The sequence below is a fragment of the Spodoptera frugiperda genome, chromosome 15 (assembly GCF_023101765.2).
Source record: "Spodoptera frugiperda isolate SF20-4 chromosome 15, AGI-APGP_CSIRO_Sfru_2.0, whole genome shotgun sequence".
NCBI classification, from domain to species: domain Eukaryota; kingdom Metazoa; phylum Arthropoda; class Insecta; order Lepidoptera; family Noctuidae; genus Spodoptera; species Spodoptera frugiperda.
Genome location: NC_064226.1, coordinates 7820119 through 7839210, shown reverse-complemented (window position 1 = coordinate 7839210; position 19092 = coordinate 7820119). Strand labels below are relative to the sequence as shown.

The following is a 19092-nucleotide window of genomic DNA, read 5'->3' as shown; positions in this document are numbered from 1 at the left end:
ATATGGCAATAATTTAGCACTGTTAAAACACGATTGGATACTTAGGGTAAAACTAGTATTAGTACTAGTCATGTTTACAAGTTTTTGACCAGCATGCTTTCCTTGCATTTTATTCATTATAGTTTTGAATTGTATGAATGAGTATAATAACCAAATATTTTACAGTCTAGTTATTTTTATTATATTGTTACGTAATTTGTTATATTTGTTATCTTCAAATGTAAGTGTGAAAACTCGGAGTAGAATTCCCGAAACTAACCTATAAATGATATGATTGAATCCAGTAGCTGTATTTTATCAGGGAATCAATCCCAGGACCTCTTGCTCAGCAGTCACGTTAGCAATCACAAGACCAACGAGGCAGTGTAAATATGGCGTATTACTAGTCTTGAATAATAAAAATATCAAGACTGTTTAAAAAAGCGGCTAATAGACAGTGTTAGCAGCCCTTGATTTTTTAAATTTGCCGCCTTTTTTGGACAGCTTTCGAGAGTTTTGATGGCCAGACTCCATAGATTATACACTGCCAGACTCTATCTAAGATTACGTTGTTTTTGGTTGATTGATATTTTTTTTGTATAGTCTATGGTTGGTTGTATTTGTGTTTGTGTAACGGAGTGATAGATTAGGTTATATTTAATAAAATATTTTGTAAATTAGACATATACAACAATAAATAATTGTCAACAATAATACACAGAATAGACCAATTTAATTTATCAAGTGTAACGCAAATTAATAACGCTTCTTGAAAATGGCTTTAGCCCTCCAAAGACGAGCCAATGTAAGTATTTACAAACACTACATAATAATGTGGGTGATTAATTTATGGTGATTAATTTAATATGAGTTTATCTCAAGGCATTTATAAATTGTATCTACGTTAATGAGCCACATTAAATTGATTAGATACCTTCCATTATGGGCCAGTTAGTTGGAAGTTCACTAAAGTATAAAAAGAACCTGCTTTACTATTCTTGAAGTAGCAGAGATATAATTCTGTGAAGTTTTTGTATACATGAAAAATTATACGCAATGGATGTAATACGTTACGTATTATAGTAAGTGACATATATGAATTTTAGGGCACTGGCTGACTCAGACTGTTTAGATTAGAAAACTAAGACGTTAGCTCCCTTCTTGTAATTCTTCGTTTTTTAAACCACCACAACCGTTTAGCCTGGTTGGATATTGTTAATAAATGTGAATTATATAAGAATATTCCTTGTTTTATAATTATAATCTGAAAAAGGATACCATACAATAATAGTTCATAAGACTAGAACCATGGATTATGAAGTCCAAATGCCTGAACAGCTCAAATTTGGTGGGTGAATAAAATCGAATGACCCTTTATTATTATTTTTCTAGGTTCGCTTACCACCAGAAGTCAACCGAATACTGTATATCAGGAATTTGCCTTACAAAATATCAGCTGAAGAAATGTATGATATATTTGGAAAATATGGAGCCATACGACAGATTCGTGTGTAAGTATTAACTGTTTGTTACAAATGTACATAAGTTATAAAGGACAGAGTTTCTATGGATAGGTGATTTTAGCTGAATAAATGTTACTATGGTGTCAAGTTCCAAATCATAGTCTGTTTAGAGTTATCCTTTATTAAACATGGTAGTTTTATCAGCAGCCAAGTAATGCTATTGGTGGATACTAACTTGGCACTTCAATAATCCTTATTACAAGCCAAATGTCAATTATGAGCATACCAAAAATCCAAGTGATAGCTGGGATCAAGTAGAATCTTTTACTTTGTTACCTTATGACCAAAAGTTCCCTAGTATCCGTGCTGTGTATAAAGCACAAATGCAATTCAGATGTAATTAGTGAAGTCGGTTTATTTTTTTGTAAAAAGTATTTTATTTCACACTATTTAGTTGCGATACTCAGTATCGCAACTAAAAAAGTCGGTTAAAATTCTCTATCTCAATAACTACTTTATTTATTTGTATTGTCACAGTCACTTAATTAAATTTATTGTGATTTCTATGTGAGTATGAAGTTCCATTGGCCATTTCTGGTCTTCTTCATCAGTTTCACCTCTTCAAATGTTACTTTTTGAATGCTTCAATTCTAGATGAATATATCAAAATCACTATATAGTTCCCTATAATATTTGAGGAGTTCCCTCGATTTCTCTAAGATCCCATCATCAGATCCTAACTTGGTGACAATGGGACCACATCAGAACTATCTACTTTCGAACAAAAAAAGAATTTTGAAAATCCGTTGACAATTGATGGAGTATAACTTTATTGTGATTTCTTGTGAGTATGAAGTTCCATTGGCCATTTCTGGTCTTCTTCATCAGTTCCACCTCTTCAAAGGTTACTTTTTGACTGTAAATGCTTCAATTCTAGATGAATATACCAAAATCACTATATGGTTCCCTATAATATTTGAGAAGTTCCCTCGATTTCTCTAAGATCCCATCATCAGATCCTAACTTGGTGACAATGGGATCACCTCAGAACTATCAACTTTCGAACAAAAAAAGAATTTTGAAAATCCGTTGACAATTGACGGAGTATTCGATGAACAAACATACAAAAAAAAAAAAACAGCCGAACATAGTACCTCCTCCTTTTTGTGAAGTCGGTAAAAATAGGCTACTACTCCTACTTGGCTACTGATAACATTACCATGTATAATAAAGAATAACTCGTAAACTGACTAAGATTTAGAACTTACATACAATCCCTATATTATAATTGTTGAATCTTTAAAAATTCATTGAAAGTTATCTTCACAGCCCTTTTTTCTTAAATTCCCAAAAATGTAATTTAAAATAATTTATCGTTTTTTGCAGAGGTAATACTCCTGAAACGAGAGGAACAGCATTTGTGGTGTATGAAGATATATTTGATGCTAAAAATGCATGTGATCATTTGTCAGGCTTTAATGTCTGCAATAGGTATTTAGTAGTACTATATTACAGATCTAACAAAGCATTCAAAGGCATGGATATTGAAAAGAAACAGGAGGAAATAGATGCATTGAAAAAGAAATATGGGATATCCAGTGATGATCTTCGCAAATAAACTATTTTAAATTAAATTGCTTTTCCCTCATCCTAGTAAATTGAAAACCTGTATATAAACCATTTGGTATCTGCAGAAAAATGTAGCATTATTGGTTTAGGTTTGAAGGAACAGCTACTTATATAAATAACAAATGAATGAATGCCATGGAAAAAGAAATATGGGATTAAGAGATGATCTTTGCAAATAAACAATTTTTATAAAACATTGTGTTTTCCCTTAGCCTAGTAAATTGAAAACCTAATAAACCAATTGGTACCTGCAGAAAATTTGAGCATTAATTAATAGCATTTTAGCATAATTGGTTTAGATCTAATCAACAGCTGCACAAATAAATAGATATGCATGTGTGTAACCAGTCAACGGCTAATGGTGGGGTTGGTGGGCAACAAACTTAAAATAATATGCAACTAGTAGACTATATATACCCACCTGGTTAATTTTTCATACTTATAATTTTATTAATCCACTAGCTACTTCCGCGCGGTTTCACCCGCTCTGCTCGGCTCCTATTGGTCATAGCGTGATGTTTTATAGCCTATAGCTTTCCTCGATAAATGCACTATTCAACACAAAAAGAATTATTCAAATTGGACCAGTAGTTCCGGAGATTAGCGCGTTCAAACAAACAAACTCTTCAGCTTTATAATATTAGTATAGATTATAGCATAACAATCGTATAAAAAATACAGATTCGTAATTCAAATGTAATATTTTTTATTTTTAAGTGTAACAGTATTTATAGCCAGACTTTTCCTTCCTGACGCTGTAACTCGAGAACGCACGAACCGATTTCCACGGAATCCGAGACCGGACTTTTCCATTCGTTGGAAAGGTCTCGGGCTCCGTGAGGTTTGTAGCAAATTCAGGAAAAATTCAAGAGAAAAGCAGGAAATCAGGGAACATTATTAGTGGCAAAACGGAGTTCGCCGGGTTTGTTAGTATGATAAAGATACACGCAATTTTCTAAAACTTTTAAAGAAATAAGTATGCTACGTACAAATATTATGGCACTGTGTCACTAAACCCTATCTATTAGGTATCTACAAAATTTATAAATCATATATAAATATCGTATGCCATATGGAAAAAAAGTATTATTTTATTTTTTTAGTTTTTTTAATTCGACTATAATAAGTTGGAAACTTCCCTAATCAATGCGTACCTCAATATTTAGTTCATACAATAACTTTTCAAAATTATGTTTATGATTTTTATTACACTAATATTTTTTGAAGGTTGGAAAATGACTTACACAACTTGAGATTAAATATTTATTTGCATATCGGTTTAAGGTAGTAATGTTAAGCTAAAATCTGATATACTTGAGTACAGAATTACAGATATGTACCTACTCCATTATTAATAGTTTACTGATGGTATTATTTTAAAAACAGTTACATTAATTAAATACTACTTCACAGAGATACAAATTGAATAACCATGTTGACATAATCTTTTGACAGAATATTATTATTTAAATCTACTTCACTGATTAAATAATACCTATAGATATCACATAGAGGATTTTCACGAAACATGCAATAACTACCTATTATTGAATAAAATCTGCTGTTGAAACTTACACCTATAAAAATAACTGAATGCTAATTTTAGATTGTGGAATCATAGAAGTATATAAGCTTACTTTTGTCTGCATACAATACTATAATAATTGTAGTTAAAGGATAACTGGTGTCTTTTTAAGGAGTATTTTTACATTTTCTAATTAAAACATGTTGTCTACGAATAGAATCGCCATCCCACTCTTTCTAACAAAAACACTACATAATGAATCATATAACATTTCAAGGTATAACAAAATATTCTTAATTTTTATTCAACTGTAGTTTTTTTAATTTCATACAACAATCATTTAATACTCCAACACATGAGAAAACCCTAGCCAGAGTACCTAGCCTTATGGGCTGAATACTTTTGTATGGTATAATAATAATGGTTGACAATGGTAATTTCGTTGTTTACAATATTTTTTTTCTTTTTACGGAATAATATCCGAGTAGCATATTGTTATGTTTGATGGTATGTTTCTCAGGTATAGTCTAAATCCACAACCAATCACGTTTATGATATAAGTTTAAAAATTATTCGATGAAATTGATTACGACCAACTTTCAATCTATATAGTCATGCTTGTTAACCCTTTAACCGCCGCAGTTGTATATAAGCAACTTAATATTTTATAGTTGCTTATATACAACTGCGGCGGTTAAAGGGTTAAAGCCTTAAGAACACTAGTCTTAATATTCTGAGACTATTTAACCATTAATTATCTCTAAACAGCGCTAGTGATTAGTATGAATAGGAACTCTATAAACAAGAGTGAAAATTAATGACATAGTGAACATCCACAATCCACATCAATATTAATCACTATTTAGCCAATCTAGCGAATACTTATTATAACAATTTATATATTAAGCGTATAATGTCACTCTATATTTATACAACAGTAAATATATTAGACATTCTCAAAACAAAAATTAGGAACTTTACTGAGATGCTTGAAAAATAGTGCTTAATGGAACGAGGATAGATTAAGTTCTAAAATAAAATTAACATATGATAGTGTGAAACAAAGAAAAATGTATAAAATATGAGACAGAATTTTAGAAACCAAACCAAACATGACCAGTCTCACAATCCCTGCTAGTTCCTGGAATATGTTACTAGTACCTTATAATATCATACAAATTTTATTTCATGTATAAAGTTATTAATGTTGGTAGTGAGTAGCTATGCAGTTTGTGAAACTGACCAACAGTATGTTTAATACAATAATAATTATCAAATAATTATTATTTGATTGTTTATGAAGTAGGTAAATCTATTGTACCTTGAAGTCGTAAAGGTGAATAATAAAAGTTTTAGTCTTACAGAACAATACACAATAAGAAGTATGTTTGTATGTCACTAAAAATACCATTTATGGTCATTGACACGATACGATTTAATGATAGTAAAGCATGGACATCTTATTGTTTCTTAATTAGACCAAAATTTAACAGTCATTTTTATCATACAATGTATATTCAATTACGTCATACATAAAATGTACAAAAATAAACACTAAGGTGTGCACATGTGGAGCACTAAAATAATTGCATTTTTTACTTTCGTAACTCAGTCTGTTAACCTCTCTCACAATAAAAAAATGCAGTGAATAATATTAAAGAGTAGTCTGTTACACCTTGTATTTTAAAAAACTTAACATTTTGTCATAAATAGCTTAAATTAGGAAGTAGAAGCTAATCGCGCTCTGCCTTCAGTAACTAATTGTTTATTTATATAAATGTCTTCATCAGTAGAGGTGTCGATAAGATCAAGTGTCAATAAGGGTTCATTTGGATTTAACGGGTCCTTACCAACATCTTTACAAATACCTACAAACTGTTGCTCTACACACAATTCCTGGAATCTTATACAGTCTTCTACAGTCCAGTCTTGATGCAATGGCCATACATCTGAAATACATTAAACATTAATTATTTAAAATACATTATTAATATAGGCCTTCCCAAGAGAAGCATTTCCGAGCAAGCAAACACATTATTTTTAGAATAGGTTCAGTTTCTGAAATGGTGTACAGTGACAACGAAGTCTGCTGTCCATTCTGTGCTGAAGAAGTACGGACATCATACATTTTTCGTATGACACATACAAACTATTTTAACGAGAGAGTCGGATCGAATTTCTGTCTAATAGTAAACTGATCACTATAGGATCAATAATTTAATCGCTCTTTTTAGATGCATTTACCGGACTTTTATAGGACAATTAAGTTGTTAAAGCATTTAATAAGATAATTATAAAATCCAATATCATTTTACCGGATTATAACAAAGCGACTATAGGACGAAATTGTCTTATAAACTGCGACCAATTGCAGCTCTATAAACGTTTTCAACAGTGCTATAGGATTAAAAAATACGTGCTCCTAGGATAATTATAGGACCACATTTTGCTACTTAGGGATAGCTTAACTTATGTAGTGCTTACCATATAGTCGGGCTTTTATAGCTTGCGGTGGTAACGACCGCGCTAGTGGGGCGCCGGGTGGCACAGGCCGCAATGCTTTGGTGGCAAATAAAGCTAAATCTCCGTAGTCACAAAAATAAACAGAGACCATTTCTGATGAAACTGTCCCAGCGATTGTCACCCTGCAATAAAAGAACAGATTTGATGATAACTATTGCTAGCAATGTTAATTGCCTAAAGCACTGTTATAAAAACGTATGTACATACCTGTACCATGATGCATCTTTGTCGTAATATACTGTATACAGTTCTCCACTAACTGGATTTACAGGAGCATCTAGTTCAGTCAATTTTGGGCATTCTGTTTGCAAAGTTGACATCATCGTTTGCAAAGTGTGTCTAGTACTATTTGGTTGCACCTGTTAAAAAAAGTTCAAGTTTAAACTCTAAAATTGAACATTCAAATAACTGCAGTCCTGTCGAGTTAGAGTATGCAGATAAGATACTAAGGATTGATTCAGTACATAGTCCAATACCAATGGCTACAAAAGATAATTTCGGCCTTGTTTAAAAGCATATCACAGCAATAAATACATACATATAAGTGCCCACTTGTAAACAAAGCAACACTGCCTCTTCTCAAGATTGATAATGTTTATATTTGAGCATTAATCACCACACTTGCTGAGTGTGGGTTGGCAATTTCAAACTAATTAGAAATTATAAGTTTAGGTTTCCTCACGATGTTTTTCCTTCACCATAATATGTCACTGGTCCCTAAATCTTAGAAGTACATATGACTCGGAAAAAGTACTTTATACTAGAGTAGAAAAAAAAACAATGAATAATTTATGGATCCTTGTACCCACAGAACCAACCATTTCTCTTGATTAAATGTTATGCTCTTAAGTGGAATTCCCTTATTAAACTAATGAGAGCTAATAATTCTGAATAACAGCTCTGCACCAGCTGGGAGTTACTTCGAGTAGTCGAGTAACTCGACCTTATAGCATTCCATATTCATAAAAAGTAGGTGTTGGTGTAGTGTTAATGAAAGGCAATGCTCGTCCATAAACAACCAGTTGTTAGTATGACAAAAGGAGCTCCAATACCTAGACTTAAGACTATTGCATAGGTATCTACTAGATTAACTATAAGAAGTTTAAAAGATACTTAAAGTCAAACAAACAATCACCAGAAATTCATAAACACACTTATGTTTTGACGAGTTTATACTATACGTATGTGTATATGCCAGCTAGGTCATAGGTACTACAATAATTATTGTTATCCGCTATGCCATAATTTTGTGAGTTTGTTAGGCGGCTTCTGACTACGTACACGCACAACGTACGTTCGGGTCCGTGTCTCATTTGACTTTGCACCATTTTTAGGGTTCCGTAGCCAAATGGCAAAAAACGGAACCCTTATAGATTCGTCATGTCTGTCTGTCTGTCCGTCTGTCCGTCTGTCCGTCTGTCCGTCCGTCCGTCCGTCCGTCCGTATGTCACAGCCATTTATTTCCGAAACTATTGGGCCTACATAGTTGAAACTTTGTAGGATGATGTATTTCGATAACCGCTATTCGAATTTTGAATAAAAATTAATAAATTTAAAAATTAAAGGGGGGCACTCCGTACATGGAATTGATTCAAAAAAAAATTTTTTTCAGCTAACATATCCGTGATGGGTGTCTATGGATAGGTATTTAAAAAAGAGATTAAGGTTCCTAAAACCACTTTTCGTTAAAATCAATTGTTTGAAAGCTAGACGCTTCCAAAGTGGAAAAAAGAGTGCCCCCCCCCCTCTAACTTTTAAAATAAGTGTGAGAAAACTGAAAAAAATATATGCTGTAGGTTTCAATAGAAACTAACAACGAAAATTGGTTTGAACGAGATATCATTATTAGTTTTTAAGAAATAAAACATTTTCAAAAACCGCAGATATAACTTTGTCGTTCATACAAACACTATGTAAAACCAAGTTATTTTACAACCTTTTATATTATGTCATCTACTTGCTGTTACGGAACCCTTCATGGGCGAGTCCGACTCGCACTTGGCCGGTTTTTTAAATAGATAGACTCGGTAGTCAACGGTTTTTAAAAAAACTTACAACAAAGTTCCAGGGATTAGCAGCCATCGCAATATACACGTCGAAGCACTTGCCAGGCGCTGGCAGCGGCGGCGGAGGTAGGACGGAGCCAGACGAAGTACGTTCTTCACCGGCCGTTGACAAACTCCGGAAAATGCGTTCCTTCTTTTTATGTAGTGCCTCCACGTGGTTTGTCGTATTATTTTCGTTTTCTTTTAATTTACCACTAAAACAAAAATAACAAAATGACAAAGGGTAGAATATGTCCGATACAAGGAAATGGCTATGGAAGTTGGAATGTTTAAGAGTGTTTTAGCTAAGCCTACATCTAAAATTTTATAGCTACTAAAATTTTATATAGGTACTATTATATCGTTTAGTCCACTTTCGGACCCCGATAATTTATGTTTCCACTCGACCCCTAACTAGGGTGTCATCTCGTCCCCTGAGGTCCGAGTGTGGATTTTTATTATCAGCCGGTCCACTTGAGTGTTAATTGAAGCGCCCGTGCTCTGACTCTTTGCTGACAGTGTATTCGTATTGACCATTACTCGCAGCGACAATAAGTTTCCACACGCGGCCGTCGCGCCGTAAGCACACTGGCAGCTTTTTAACCAGGCCAAAACAGTAGTTTTAAACTTAAGACGAATCACTTACTGTTGCAGATAATCGTATTCCATGAGGATTGCGTTATTGACGGAAGCCAGGATGTTCTGCGGGCCTGTGCGTACGAACAGCTCGACATGAGGGGCGACGGGCGCGCCCCCTGCGGCCGCGCCCCCCGCGGCCGGCAGCGCGCGGCACAGCACGCGCGCGCCCAGCAGCAGCTCGCGCAGGCGCGGCACCATGCCGCCCGCCGCGCGCTCCGCCGGGCCCAGCCGCACCGACACCGCCTGCACACGCACTGTACTCGCACCCGCACTCACCCACAACACCACATTCTTTTGTAATACATCGTTACACTCACCTGAGGTGGAAAAGCGTTTAGGGCTGGAGAAAACGACTGTAATGGTACTAGAGACGATAAAGGCGCTCTTAAAATTAAGCCGCTGTCTACGAGCTGCGTTCTCACTGTTCCTTCACCGTCCAGTCCACTTATAATAGTACAGCGAACCCTAATAACAAAACAAATTATGCAGGAAATTCGTGACAATAACGGTAAAACCGAGAAGTAGTGAGAAAAGCCAGACGCACCAGTCGCCGGCGAGCGTGCGCACGATGTAGAGCGTGGTGGCGTTGGGCGCGGGCGCCTGCGGCGCGGCGGGCAGCGGGCGGCGGTAGGGCCCGGCCGTCAGCAGCGCCAGCGCCGCCTGCACCAGCCCGGCGCCGCCCGCGCGCGACACCCACACGCGGCCCTCCTCCGTCACGCAGCCCACCTCCACCTCGCACGGTTTCTGGAACGCACACCCGCACTCCGTCACGCCGCTTCCTCTATCTATTTAAATTTTTTGCTGGTTTGACAGCGCAAGGAATCGGTTGGAAGTTGTGATTGGAAATAAAACCTGTGTAATCGTGAAAGCTCCGGCGATGCAGAAATCATGTATTATCTCCTTGTTGAGGTTGAGATCGCGTTGCGTGGAAGTGTCGAAGAGTACGACGGCGACGGAAGGGTCGGTGGGGTCGTGTCGCGGGCCGGGCGCCGCCACCAGCACCTCGCCGGGCAGTCGCCGTCGCACCAGCTCGGCACCCAGTGTACTCGCTGCCAGTTCTTCCGCGCCTTCCAAACGACACAGGATAGCCTGTTTTATCAAGTACATACTTTAATAAAGGTTTCTATAAGATTCCTAACAATTTTTAAATATAACAAGTCTAGAGCGTAATAAGGTGCTGAACTAAAACCATGATCAACTGGAAAATAAATGACATAAACCACTGGTATATGGCATCGATAGGAATACTGTAACAGTAGTAGTTATAATTTTATTAGTGATGGAAATTATTACCTGTGCTGGAAGTTTTCTAAACTGTGGTTCTAATATTTTGATTTTGTTAATATACACGACATCGTCGTCTCCATGATCACCTAGAAACACTGTCGCCGAGTCTTCTTCAATTTCTAAAATTTTGGCACGTTGCCAGCCGCCGTCGTCTAAATTAACAGCATACCTGGAAGAAATTACAGTAGAATCCGGTTATAACGACTACCAAGGGACCGGTGACATTACGTCGTACTAACCGGAAGTCGTATTAAACGAACAGAAATTTTTTTTTTTTTATATAACAGATATTACAGTTAAATGCCCGTTTAGGTGATGAGCAGATAAAAAAAAACTCATTTTAATCAAAATAGTTATTTATTAATTATTCAAATTATGTAAGGATGTGTAATGTACGTACATAATGTACCGCTTTCTTATATGGAAGTGTAAATCTATTCTAACAACTTTACATTTAATGCAAATGGTCTGTAATTTTTGTTTATTTCTGGTTTTATTCGCGTTTTATCGCGTCACTTGGATTTACCTACAAATACGTACTGCCATAAAATAAACAGTCAATTTCCAATCAGAGGCGTCGCGCGGGGCGATAGTTGAGATAGCTAATCATTTATTTCATTATTTTCTATGAATTATTTGTAAACACGGCAATGCTCGTCGTTTTGTCGTTGTAACCGGACAATTCTGTGTGAAATTCGGTCGTTAAAAGCGGTTGGGCGTTGTAAGCGGAGTCGTAATAAACGAATGTCTATTAATGCAAGTTTATATAAAACCAAACAAATGCCTAAACTTTCGTCGCTAAAAACGGTTGGTCGCTATATGCGAAGTCGTACTAAAGGGATTACACTGTACCTTATTTAACCTTGTTGACTTTCATTAACATAAACTTTAAATAAGACATAATAAAGTATCTTACCAGGCATTTTTAATTAGCATGGACTTGACAACGGGTGATCCTGCATGTTCATAATATTTCGCCATTTCGAGCAATAAATTTTCGAAAGTATCCTGAAAAATAATGTATTAATTAATTCACACAACTCATTGCGTACTTAAATTAGAATAAACTCCACAGTGACGATAGTCGATAATGTCGATATGTATGTAATTTGAAAAATAACGATCCGTACTTTGATTTTTAGTATGAACTAGGACTTTTTTATATTTACTTACGCTGTACTGTGATCCAATTATGCGAAGCCAAATTTCAAGTGTTGAGTTTGCGACAGTCACAAATACGTTCCAAAAATCATCGTCGGGAAACTGCAACGGTGGTAGGTCGCTATCCATGGAATCATCATAAATAGTTGTTTCTAATGGCGGTATTGGCATCTCCTGTGAACAAAAATGCATAGCATGCTTTGGTCCAGAAGTGTGCATGCATCTGATGATGCCTATATCTTGAAATATTGCCTGTGCTTGTATAATTTGTGATTTCATTATGATAGTTTCCATTACACTGCATATACATATTTAATTAGTTTATTTATAGCTTACTAAAACTAAAATGACATCGGAACATACCTCTTTATTAGGAAGTAACACTAGTTGTCCATTAAAAAGTCGGTCCTTTATTATTTTAGGGCAATTTTCAACTAATTCTTGCCAGTTGCTTGGTAGGTTTTCTTGATATTTTTCTCTGTAAGATAAAAATAAATAGAATACTTAACAATTCAAGTAGGTACTTTTTCGTTGTTAGATAGTTATTGTAATCAAACATAAATAACGCACCTGTACAGATGTGGGACTGTGAACGCCCACAACCCTGCTTCATGTTCTGACACTAACTCTGTTAGATTTATAATAGCATTGCTACTTGAGGAAGTCGGCTTTCCACCAGCTTCAGAACTTTCTATAGCCGAAAGCAACTTCACTGCCCCGACTTCTTTAGCTAAATCTTCGGATGGTGACGAGTCAGGATATGAGGAAACACTATATGATCCTCCGACCTACGGATAGACAATACTTCGTAAAAACAAGCCTTTGTTTACAATAACTATCACTATTCACAAAATTCTTTAATACACAGGGTGTAGTTTTCATAAGTCATTGTAATTTAAAAACTACATGACTTAGATTTTTTATAATTTTCTGATATCTGTTGGAACTTTGCAAACCGCCTGGTGCCATTTCGACGTCGACTTCAGAGACACCTGTATAATAAATAAAAAACTGGACAAATTCGGTAGGTGCCATTTGTTTATTTATTCATTAGAGCAATAAACGGTTCGTACTCATCTCCCCTACAATGTTTTCTCCCAAATGGGGAAAATGGGTATTTTTTTCGCGGCCTCTCCCATCATCCCACGATTTAAAATTGTTTCATTCAAACTATACTTACTAAGAGTATATTGGGGGGGGGTTAACTAAAGTAATTATGGTTTTTACTTACTTGCTAACATTAGACTAAGTACCTGTTTTAGAACCTACGCATAAGTTCCCGATAAGCTTGTGTGACAGATAGTTCATATACAAAATATTTTTTAATGTGTCTGGTACATAGTGGCTATCCAAATATTGTGAAACAGGCTCAAAGAAGCAGTGTAATGTCGTGTTTAAATGTGTATGGTACTAAGGTATAAGAAATAGTTACTTTCACGGTGCAGTCGAAGCTCGAAGGGCCCCGTTTCGGCTTAAACTCATGCACTTTATACACAGGTTCTGGAAGTCCAAGTTTTTTACAAGTCCAAGCTAATTTTTCAACAGATGATGTAGAATCAGGAGGTGGTTCTAAGTTATGAGCTGGCACAACATTTGTAACAGGACCACTGCTTTCCTAAACAAACATATTTCAATTAACTATACTTATTAATTTTTTTATTTTATTTATTAGGCTTATCAACTACTGTTTACACTCACAAAATGAAGTACCTAAAATACTTATTCAGGGTTCAGTGAACAAACACCGCAGATTTTTTTCTATAGGAGTAAAATCATCCAATGACTTCTCTCGCCTTGGGCGAGGCGACAGGGAGTGTCAAACTCTAACTGACTTAAAACCACCCCATTCTTACTCCTACTTTTCGAGCCCAAGCTCTGGTAAACCCACTACGTAGTCCGCAGCTCGGAATCAGGCATCAACCCTAGCATTGGTGGTGGTTTGAAATCTATTTGAGGCGCACGCGGAATGCAACACGTCTTACGCACGGACCTGGTTCTGGTCGAGTGTCGAGCTACCCTTGCTCGCCGTCCCGCGATATCTGACGCCCGAAGTCTCTCGCGCCGGCTGGGGGCTAACCTTACCTAGCATGAGGACCTGCTTCGCAAAAGGAGGAGACGGCATTTCAGTCCCCCGTCGTCGTCGACCATATCCCAGAGGACACGGCGGTGCTCAGCCCATGCAGGGCACACCGCCACCGTATGTTCCACCGTGTCCTCTGGGCGGTCCTCGCAGTGATATGACCCGTGCGTTTCCTCCCGCCCAGTCAGAAACAGGACAGGTAGGTGAGGACGCCGAGGCGCCTCTCAAGCCACTCCACAAAGAATGGAATGAGGTTCACTTAACTAACGTACTATTTCATGATCTAATGACAATGACATCCCATCTAAGTGTAAAGTTCTCATCAATTCTAATAATTAAAGCCCAAACACGGGATCATTGCTGTGAGTCATCGGGGAGTTCTCTCAACTGTCTTTCGGCTCTATCATCAGATTGACTCCAGACCTTTATAAAATGGTAGTCGTTTTAAATACTTCTAATTTAAAAAATACCAAACGCATCCACAATTTTTAAAAGTTCTTCTTGTTTTCACTGAGATCTCATCATCAGATTCTGACCTGGTGGAAAGGGGACCAATGAAAGATATGACCTTTCCAACAAAAAAATAATCATCAAAATCCGTCCACAAACGCCAGAGTAATCGCGTAACAGTATATTCAAATAAAAAACCAGTTGAATTAAGAACCTAATTTTTGGGGAAGTCGGTTTAAAATTATATAATAGACTAGTTGGCTCGATTTTAAATTATATAATACACACTTCGTACGGCCTCAAACATATTTTTCTCGTCTATAGTTTTTTCTAACAATCATTCGTCCGAGTTTTAGCGAGACAACGAACAGCAATTGATTTTTATATATAGAGATATGTCATGGTTTTCTCAATACAGGTCTTGTTGAAATTTACAACACTATTGCATTTCCGATTTGAACTGCTGGGGTTCCTTGATATTTTATTAAATTGCTAATATTACTGTTATTTTTACTTACCAAACATTCATTATTAGCAGCAGGCAACTGCAATGGTATAAGATCCACTGTATTAAGCCGGTCTCTTAGATTTGAAAGTCTTTGAGATGCTGATACTTTGGTGGATACTTTAACATCCATATCATTGTTTGATCGTTGCACTTGTTGTTTCAACTAAGTATAAACCACATAAAAATTAATGACATTATAACATCATGCATTTATGAAATATCACAGTTTAAGTTTAGTTTTAAGGAGTCATAATTAACATAAATAGTAAGGTAACATATTTTCTTCATTATACTGAAGGATAATCAACAAATACCCACCTCTTCATTATGTGTGTTGTTGGATTCTCTCAAACTTTGTGATGAATTGGAACTTTTCAGTATTTTATCTACATGGTCATTTACTGTCTTCGTTGTTTGTTTTACATTCGCCGTTAATTTCGTTTCGTTCGATTTACTCGAATTGTATTTATTCGTCTATGAAAAAAGAAAGCCATATTAAAATTGTAATACTTATTGTTGTACCTAGATTATTTTTAATAAAATCGAATCAAACCCTCAGGATTCAGGTTCGATTTTGCCTTGGTCAGAAGTCTTGGAAGGTACAATATATTCAAATTACAATGATACACCAAGGACCGAGACTAAAAATAATGATTTGGCTTCTCTGTAAAATTAAGTTATGTAGACTGAGAAGTTGGTAGATCTAGGTACAAATATTTGTATTAACCTTTTAAATCAAGAAGTGCCCAACACGCCACTATCGTGACTGCACGACAACTTTTAAACGTAAACAAAGCATTATTTTTTGGGCTAATTATGTTCCTAGACTCATTATTTTTTTTATTAAAAACAAAATAATATGACTCAGCCAACGAGTCAAGGCAAGGGGTCTCGGGTTCGATTCCCGGGTCGGGCGAAGTATTACTGGCTTTTTTCGGTTTTTCGAAAATTTCTCACTGGTAGCACGGAGTCTGGAAATGTGCCCGGTATATGGCAATAGGCTCACCACCTATTACATGGGACTTACAATATAAATTGTGAAATGTGGGTCTAGATTGGCATTATGTGCCATAATGTGCGCCTCTGCCTACCTTTTCGGGGATTAAAGGCGTGACGTTATAAAAAAAAAAATAACGTGGCGCGAGGTGCGAATCTTATAAATAATTAAAAATACACAATTGTTTAAAGAAACAGCAGATTAGTATATGGGCAACACATAAAATGCGCAATGCAAGTGTTATTACCTTGTAATGTTGAGTGTTATTATTAAATGGAGTGCTGCCTTTAGCTCTATAATATTGATTGGAGTATTGGCTATTGTAATTAGATGCATATCCAGACGAAGGTTTTCGCCATGATCCTTGTTTTTTGGGAAATCGATTCTGTAAATATAAGAAAAATTTTTCACAGTTAACAAAATTCTATTTACGTACGTATATTTTTATCAATACTATGTAATATAATATTACCTACAGATAATTAAGTAATATCTGAATGTAGTTTGAATACACTACAAAATCTCAAAGATTGTTATAATTTATCATATACTTACTGGATAGCTTAATTTTGGAGCTCTTTTGCTCGACTTTTGACGTGAGACCATAGCGGCTATATGTTGCGTTTCTTGACTAGCTATGGCATCAACATACCATTCGCCGTTAGCCTGAGTCACTTTAAAACCAGGGACATCAAGAAATAGTTTATCTAGTGATGAATAACCAAGCTTCTTAAATGGGATCCATTCTCCCTGCAGCTCTCGATAGTCTCCTGTTATATAAAATTAATAAAATCCAATGTTAAAAAATATTATGGAATGCCTAAAAATCTATGGAGCAAAAACGAATTGATTTAAATAATTTATGTATTGTATGATTATTCCACACAATTAACAGTCACTTTAAAGTAGTTTTTTTTTCAAACAAAATCGCTTGGTATAATATTTTTGGAAAATCTTGAAGGTGTGGGAGTGTTTACTAGTAATTCTCGTAAATGAAATGTATTTGTATTCTTCATGTCTTTCATTATACACAAACAGTAACAAAACAATAAGTCAGTACTTAACACCCTGTTATACAAAACTATAACATTCTGCAGGCTGCTGGTCAACTCGATTATGGTAGTCCATTATATTCCCGTTTTTATATTATACATAACTATTCATAAATAATTTTAATAGACTATGGATTTCTTTTTGTACTTACTGTTGCATTGTTTTATTGTCAATGCCCCCTTAACTGATATCAGAGTTGCTCTAAGAGCTTGGATAACTTGTTCTTTGTCAGCCATAGTAAGTTACCTGAAAATAAAGTTTAAATGCATAGTTATTATAAAACATTATAAGAGAAAATTTATTACTAATTTTAACAGACTTCAACAAAAGAAGGAAGTTCTCAATTTAACCTGTATGTTTGATGCGATAGACTGAATCAATATTGTAGCAGTTTTCTGAAGTGTTACACTTGAGAGCACTCTTTAAATTAACAAACTTCAAATGAAGGAGGTTGAAGTCAATTCATTGAAAATTATATTTTAACTAGCTACTTCCGCATATGCATAGTTTCACCTGCTCTGCTACAAGTAGTGCAGTGTGTGTAACATTTCTTGGATGTTGAACATTTGCACAAGATAACTATACAGGGTGCCCCTGAAGTAGACCTCCAACCTCCTCCTCCTGATGTTTTATTTTGGAAAAGGTATTTTTAATGAACTAAGTATTCTGAATAAAATTTTCACCCATTGGCCCATTTAATGAGGATACTAAAATGGATTTGGAGGGTTCTTAAATTCTGCATAAATAAAACTTTTTCAAGGAAACTCCATTATGAACATTTTATTTGGATTTACTTAAGTTGTTTTATTTGGGTTTACCAAAGCACATCTTAGAACTTTGATTCCACTAGGCAATGTTATTTATCTTTGCATGCATCATCATGTTCCTGTACATGTTGAAAATCAGTGAGGATGAGGATCTCTTGTTAAACAGCATTGTCTGTCTACTCATAATTTATCTCGCAACATTCACCAGCAATATTGTCACTAAAGGAATAAGTGTTGTGTATCATGAATCACTAAAAATATGATGGTCAACACCAAGTTACATGGAAACAATTAACTAGATTTTTTTCAATATGGGACATAGAGTATTTTTATATTTTTCTGTTAAATACAGAGTAAAACCAGTCTGAGCAAAGACAGAATAAATTTATTTTATAATTTATTTAACTAACTAAGAAGTAGAAGCTAAATGCAAGAAATAGTAAAATTAAATAAAATAACAGGTATTTAATGATAGGTTTTTTTTTTATAAAATACCTGCGACAAAGCAAACGCGCCGGTGTGAAAATGAGAATATCGTCAGTCAAGGCGTAAATACCTTCTAAAAATATAAAGCTGTCGTTGAAAAATTTCTGAAAATAATACTAATAAAATTGCTTGAAACTATTTATGACGCGTAAGCAAGAGAAATCAGTTCATATTAGCAAATATTGTAAACAGTACACACACCTACTTTCACTTCGGCAATAAGGTGCTGAATAACTATAAATAATAATCACCAATTAACTATAATAAATATATTCAGTATCATACCCAACTGCAACTAAATTTGAATATTTGAAAACTGCATCAAAATTTTCAATAATCTTCACTCCTTTTTACGATACGATCCCTTATATTTTTTTTCTTTTTGCATATTCTGTTCTGAGTATTGCCAAATATGCCAAAATGCAAGTGTTGCCACTTAAATCCACTTGAATTTTGTACTAAAAAATACTAAATTCAATTACCTATTTAGATTCTGATAC

At 35.3% G+C, this 19092-nt stretch overlaps 2 protein-coding genes across 4 annotated transcripts; one reads left to right on the top strand and one right to left on the bottom strand.

Annotated features, from left to right (window-relative positions):
- The first annotated feature begins 574 nt into the window (after positions 1 to 574).
- LOC118279590 (splicing factor 3B subunit 6) lies at positions 575 to 3177 on the top strand. The gene is made up of 3 exons (XM_035599231.2): positions 575 to 784; positions 1372 to 1490; positions 2829 to 3177. Exons 1-3 carry the CDS (start codon positions 755 to 757, stop codon positions 3058 to 3060), a joined length of 381 nt encoding a protein of 126 aa, XP_035455124.1. The 5' UTR covers positions 575 to 754; the 3' UTR covers positions 3061 to 3177.
- Positions 3178 to 4320: 1143 nt separating this feature from the next.
- LOC118279440 (tudor domain-containing protein 7) lies at positions 4321 to 19047 on the bottom strand. Of its 3 annotated transcripts, none has more exons than XM_035599118.2 (20): positions 18878 to 19047; positions 17491 to 17585; positions 16842 to 17056; positions 16534 to 16671; positions 15608 to 15763; positions 15300 to 15452; positions 13684 to 13866; positions 12822 to 13039; positions 12615 to 12729; positions 12264 to 12425; positions 12007 to 12098; positions 11097 to 11259; positions 10656 to 10892; positions 10348 to 10547; positions 10121 to 10268; positions 9811 to 10046; positions 9175 to 9379; positions 7327 to 7478; positions 7081 to 7241; positions 4321 to 6545 (listed from the first exon to the last, which is right to left on the bottom strand). In XM_035599118.2, the coding sequence occupies exons 2-20, from the start codon at positions 17573 to 17575 to the stop codon at positions 6316 to 6318; spliced, it is 3249 nt and encodes a 1082-aa protein (XP_035455011.1). In that variant the 5' UTR covers positions 17576 to 17585; positions 18878 to 19047; the 3' UTR covers positions 4321 to 6315. The 3 variants fall into 3 exon arrangements, with proteins under 3 accessions (XP_035455011.1, XP_035455012.1, XP_050554726.1); XM_035599119.2 differs by having other exon boundaries at positions 18794 to 19020; XM_050698769.1 differs by lacking the exon at positions 13684 to 13866.
- Between the last annotated feature and the right edge of the window lie 45 nt (positions 19048 to 19092).

Excerpts from the sequence above, each read along its gene's own strand:
- LOC118279440 (XM_035599118.2), bottom strand. The coding sequence starts at position 17,575 with ATGGCTGACAAAGAACAAGTTATCCAAGCTCTTAGAGCAACTCTGATA. Across the intron at positions 12,730-12,821 it reads ACAGTCCCACATCTGTACAG|AGAAAAATATCAAGAAAACC; the intron begins GTGCGTTATTTA and ends TTTATCTTACAG. Across the intron at positions 7,479-9,174 it reads CTAATCCCTGGAACTTTGTT|GTGCAACCAAATAGTACTAG; the intron begins GTAAGTTTTTTT and ends TTTTTTTAACAG.
- LOC118279590 (XM_035599231.2), top strand. The coding sequence starts at position 755 with ATGGCTTTAGCCCTCCAAAGACGAGCCAAT. Across the intron at positions 785-1,371 it reads CCCTCCAAAGACGAGCCAAT|GTTCGCTTACCACCAGAAGT; the intron begins GTAAGTATTTAC and ends TTATTTTTCTAG. Across the intron at positions 1,491-2,828 it reads GCCATACGACAGATTCGTGT|AGGTAATACTCCTGAAACGA; the intron begins GTAAGTATTAAC and ends CGTTTTTTGCAG.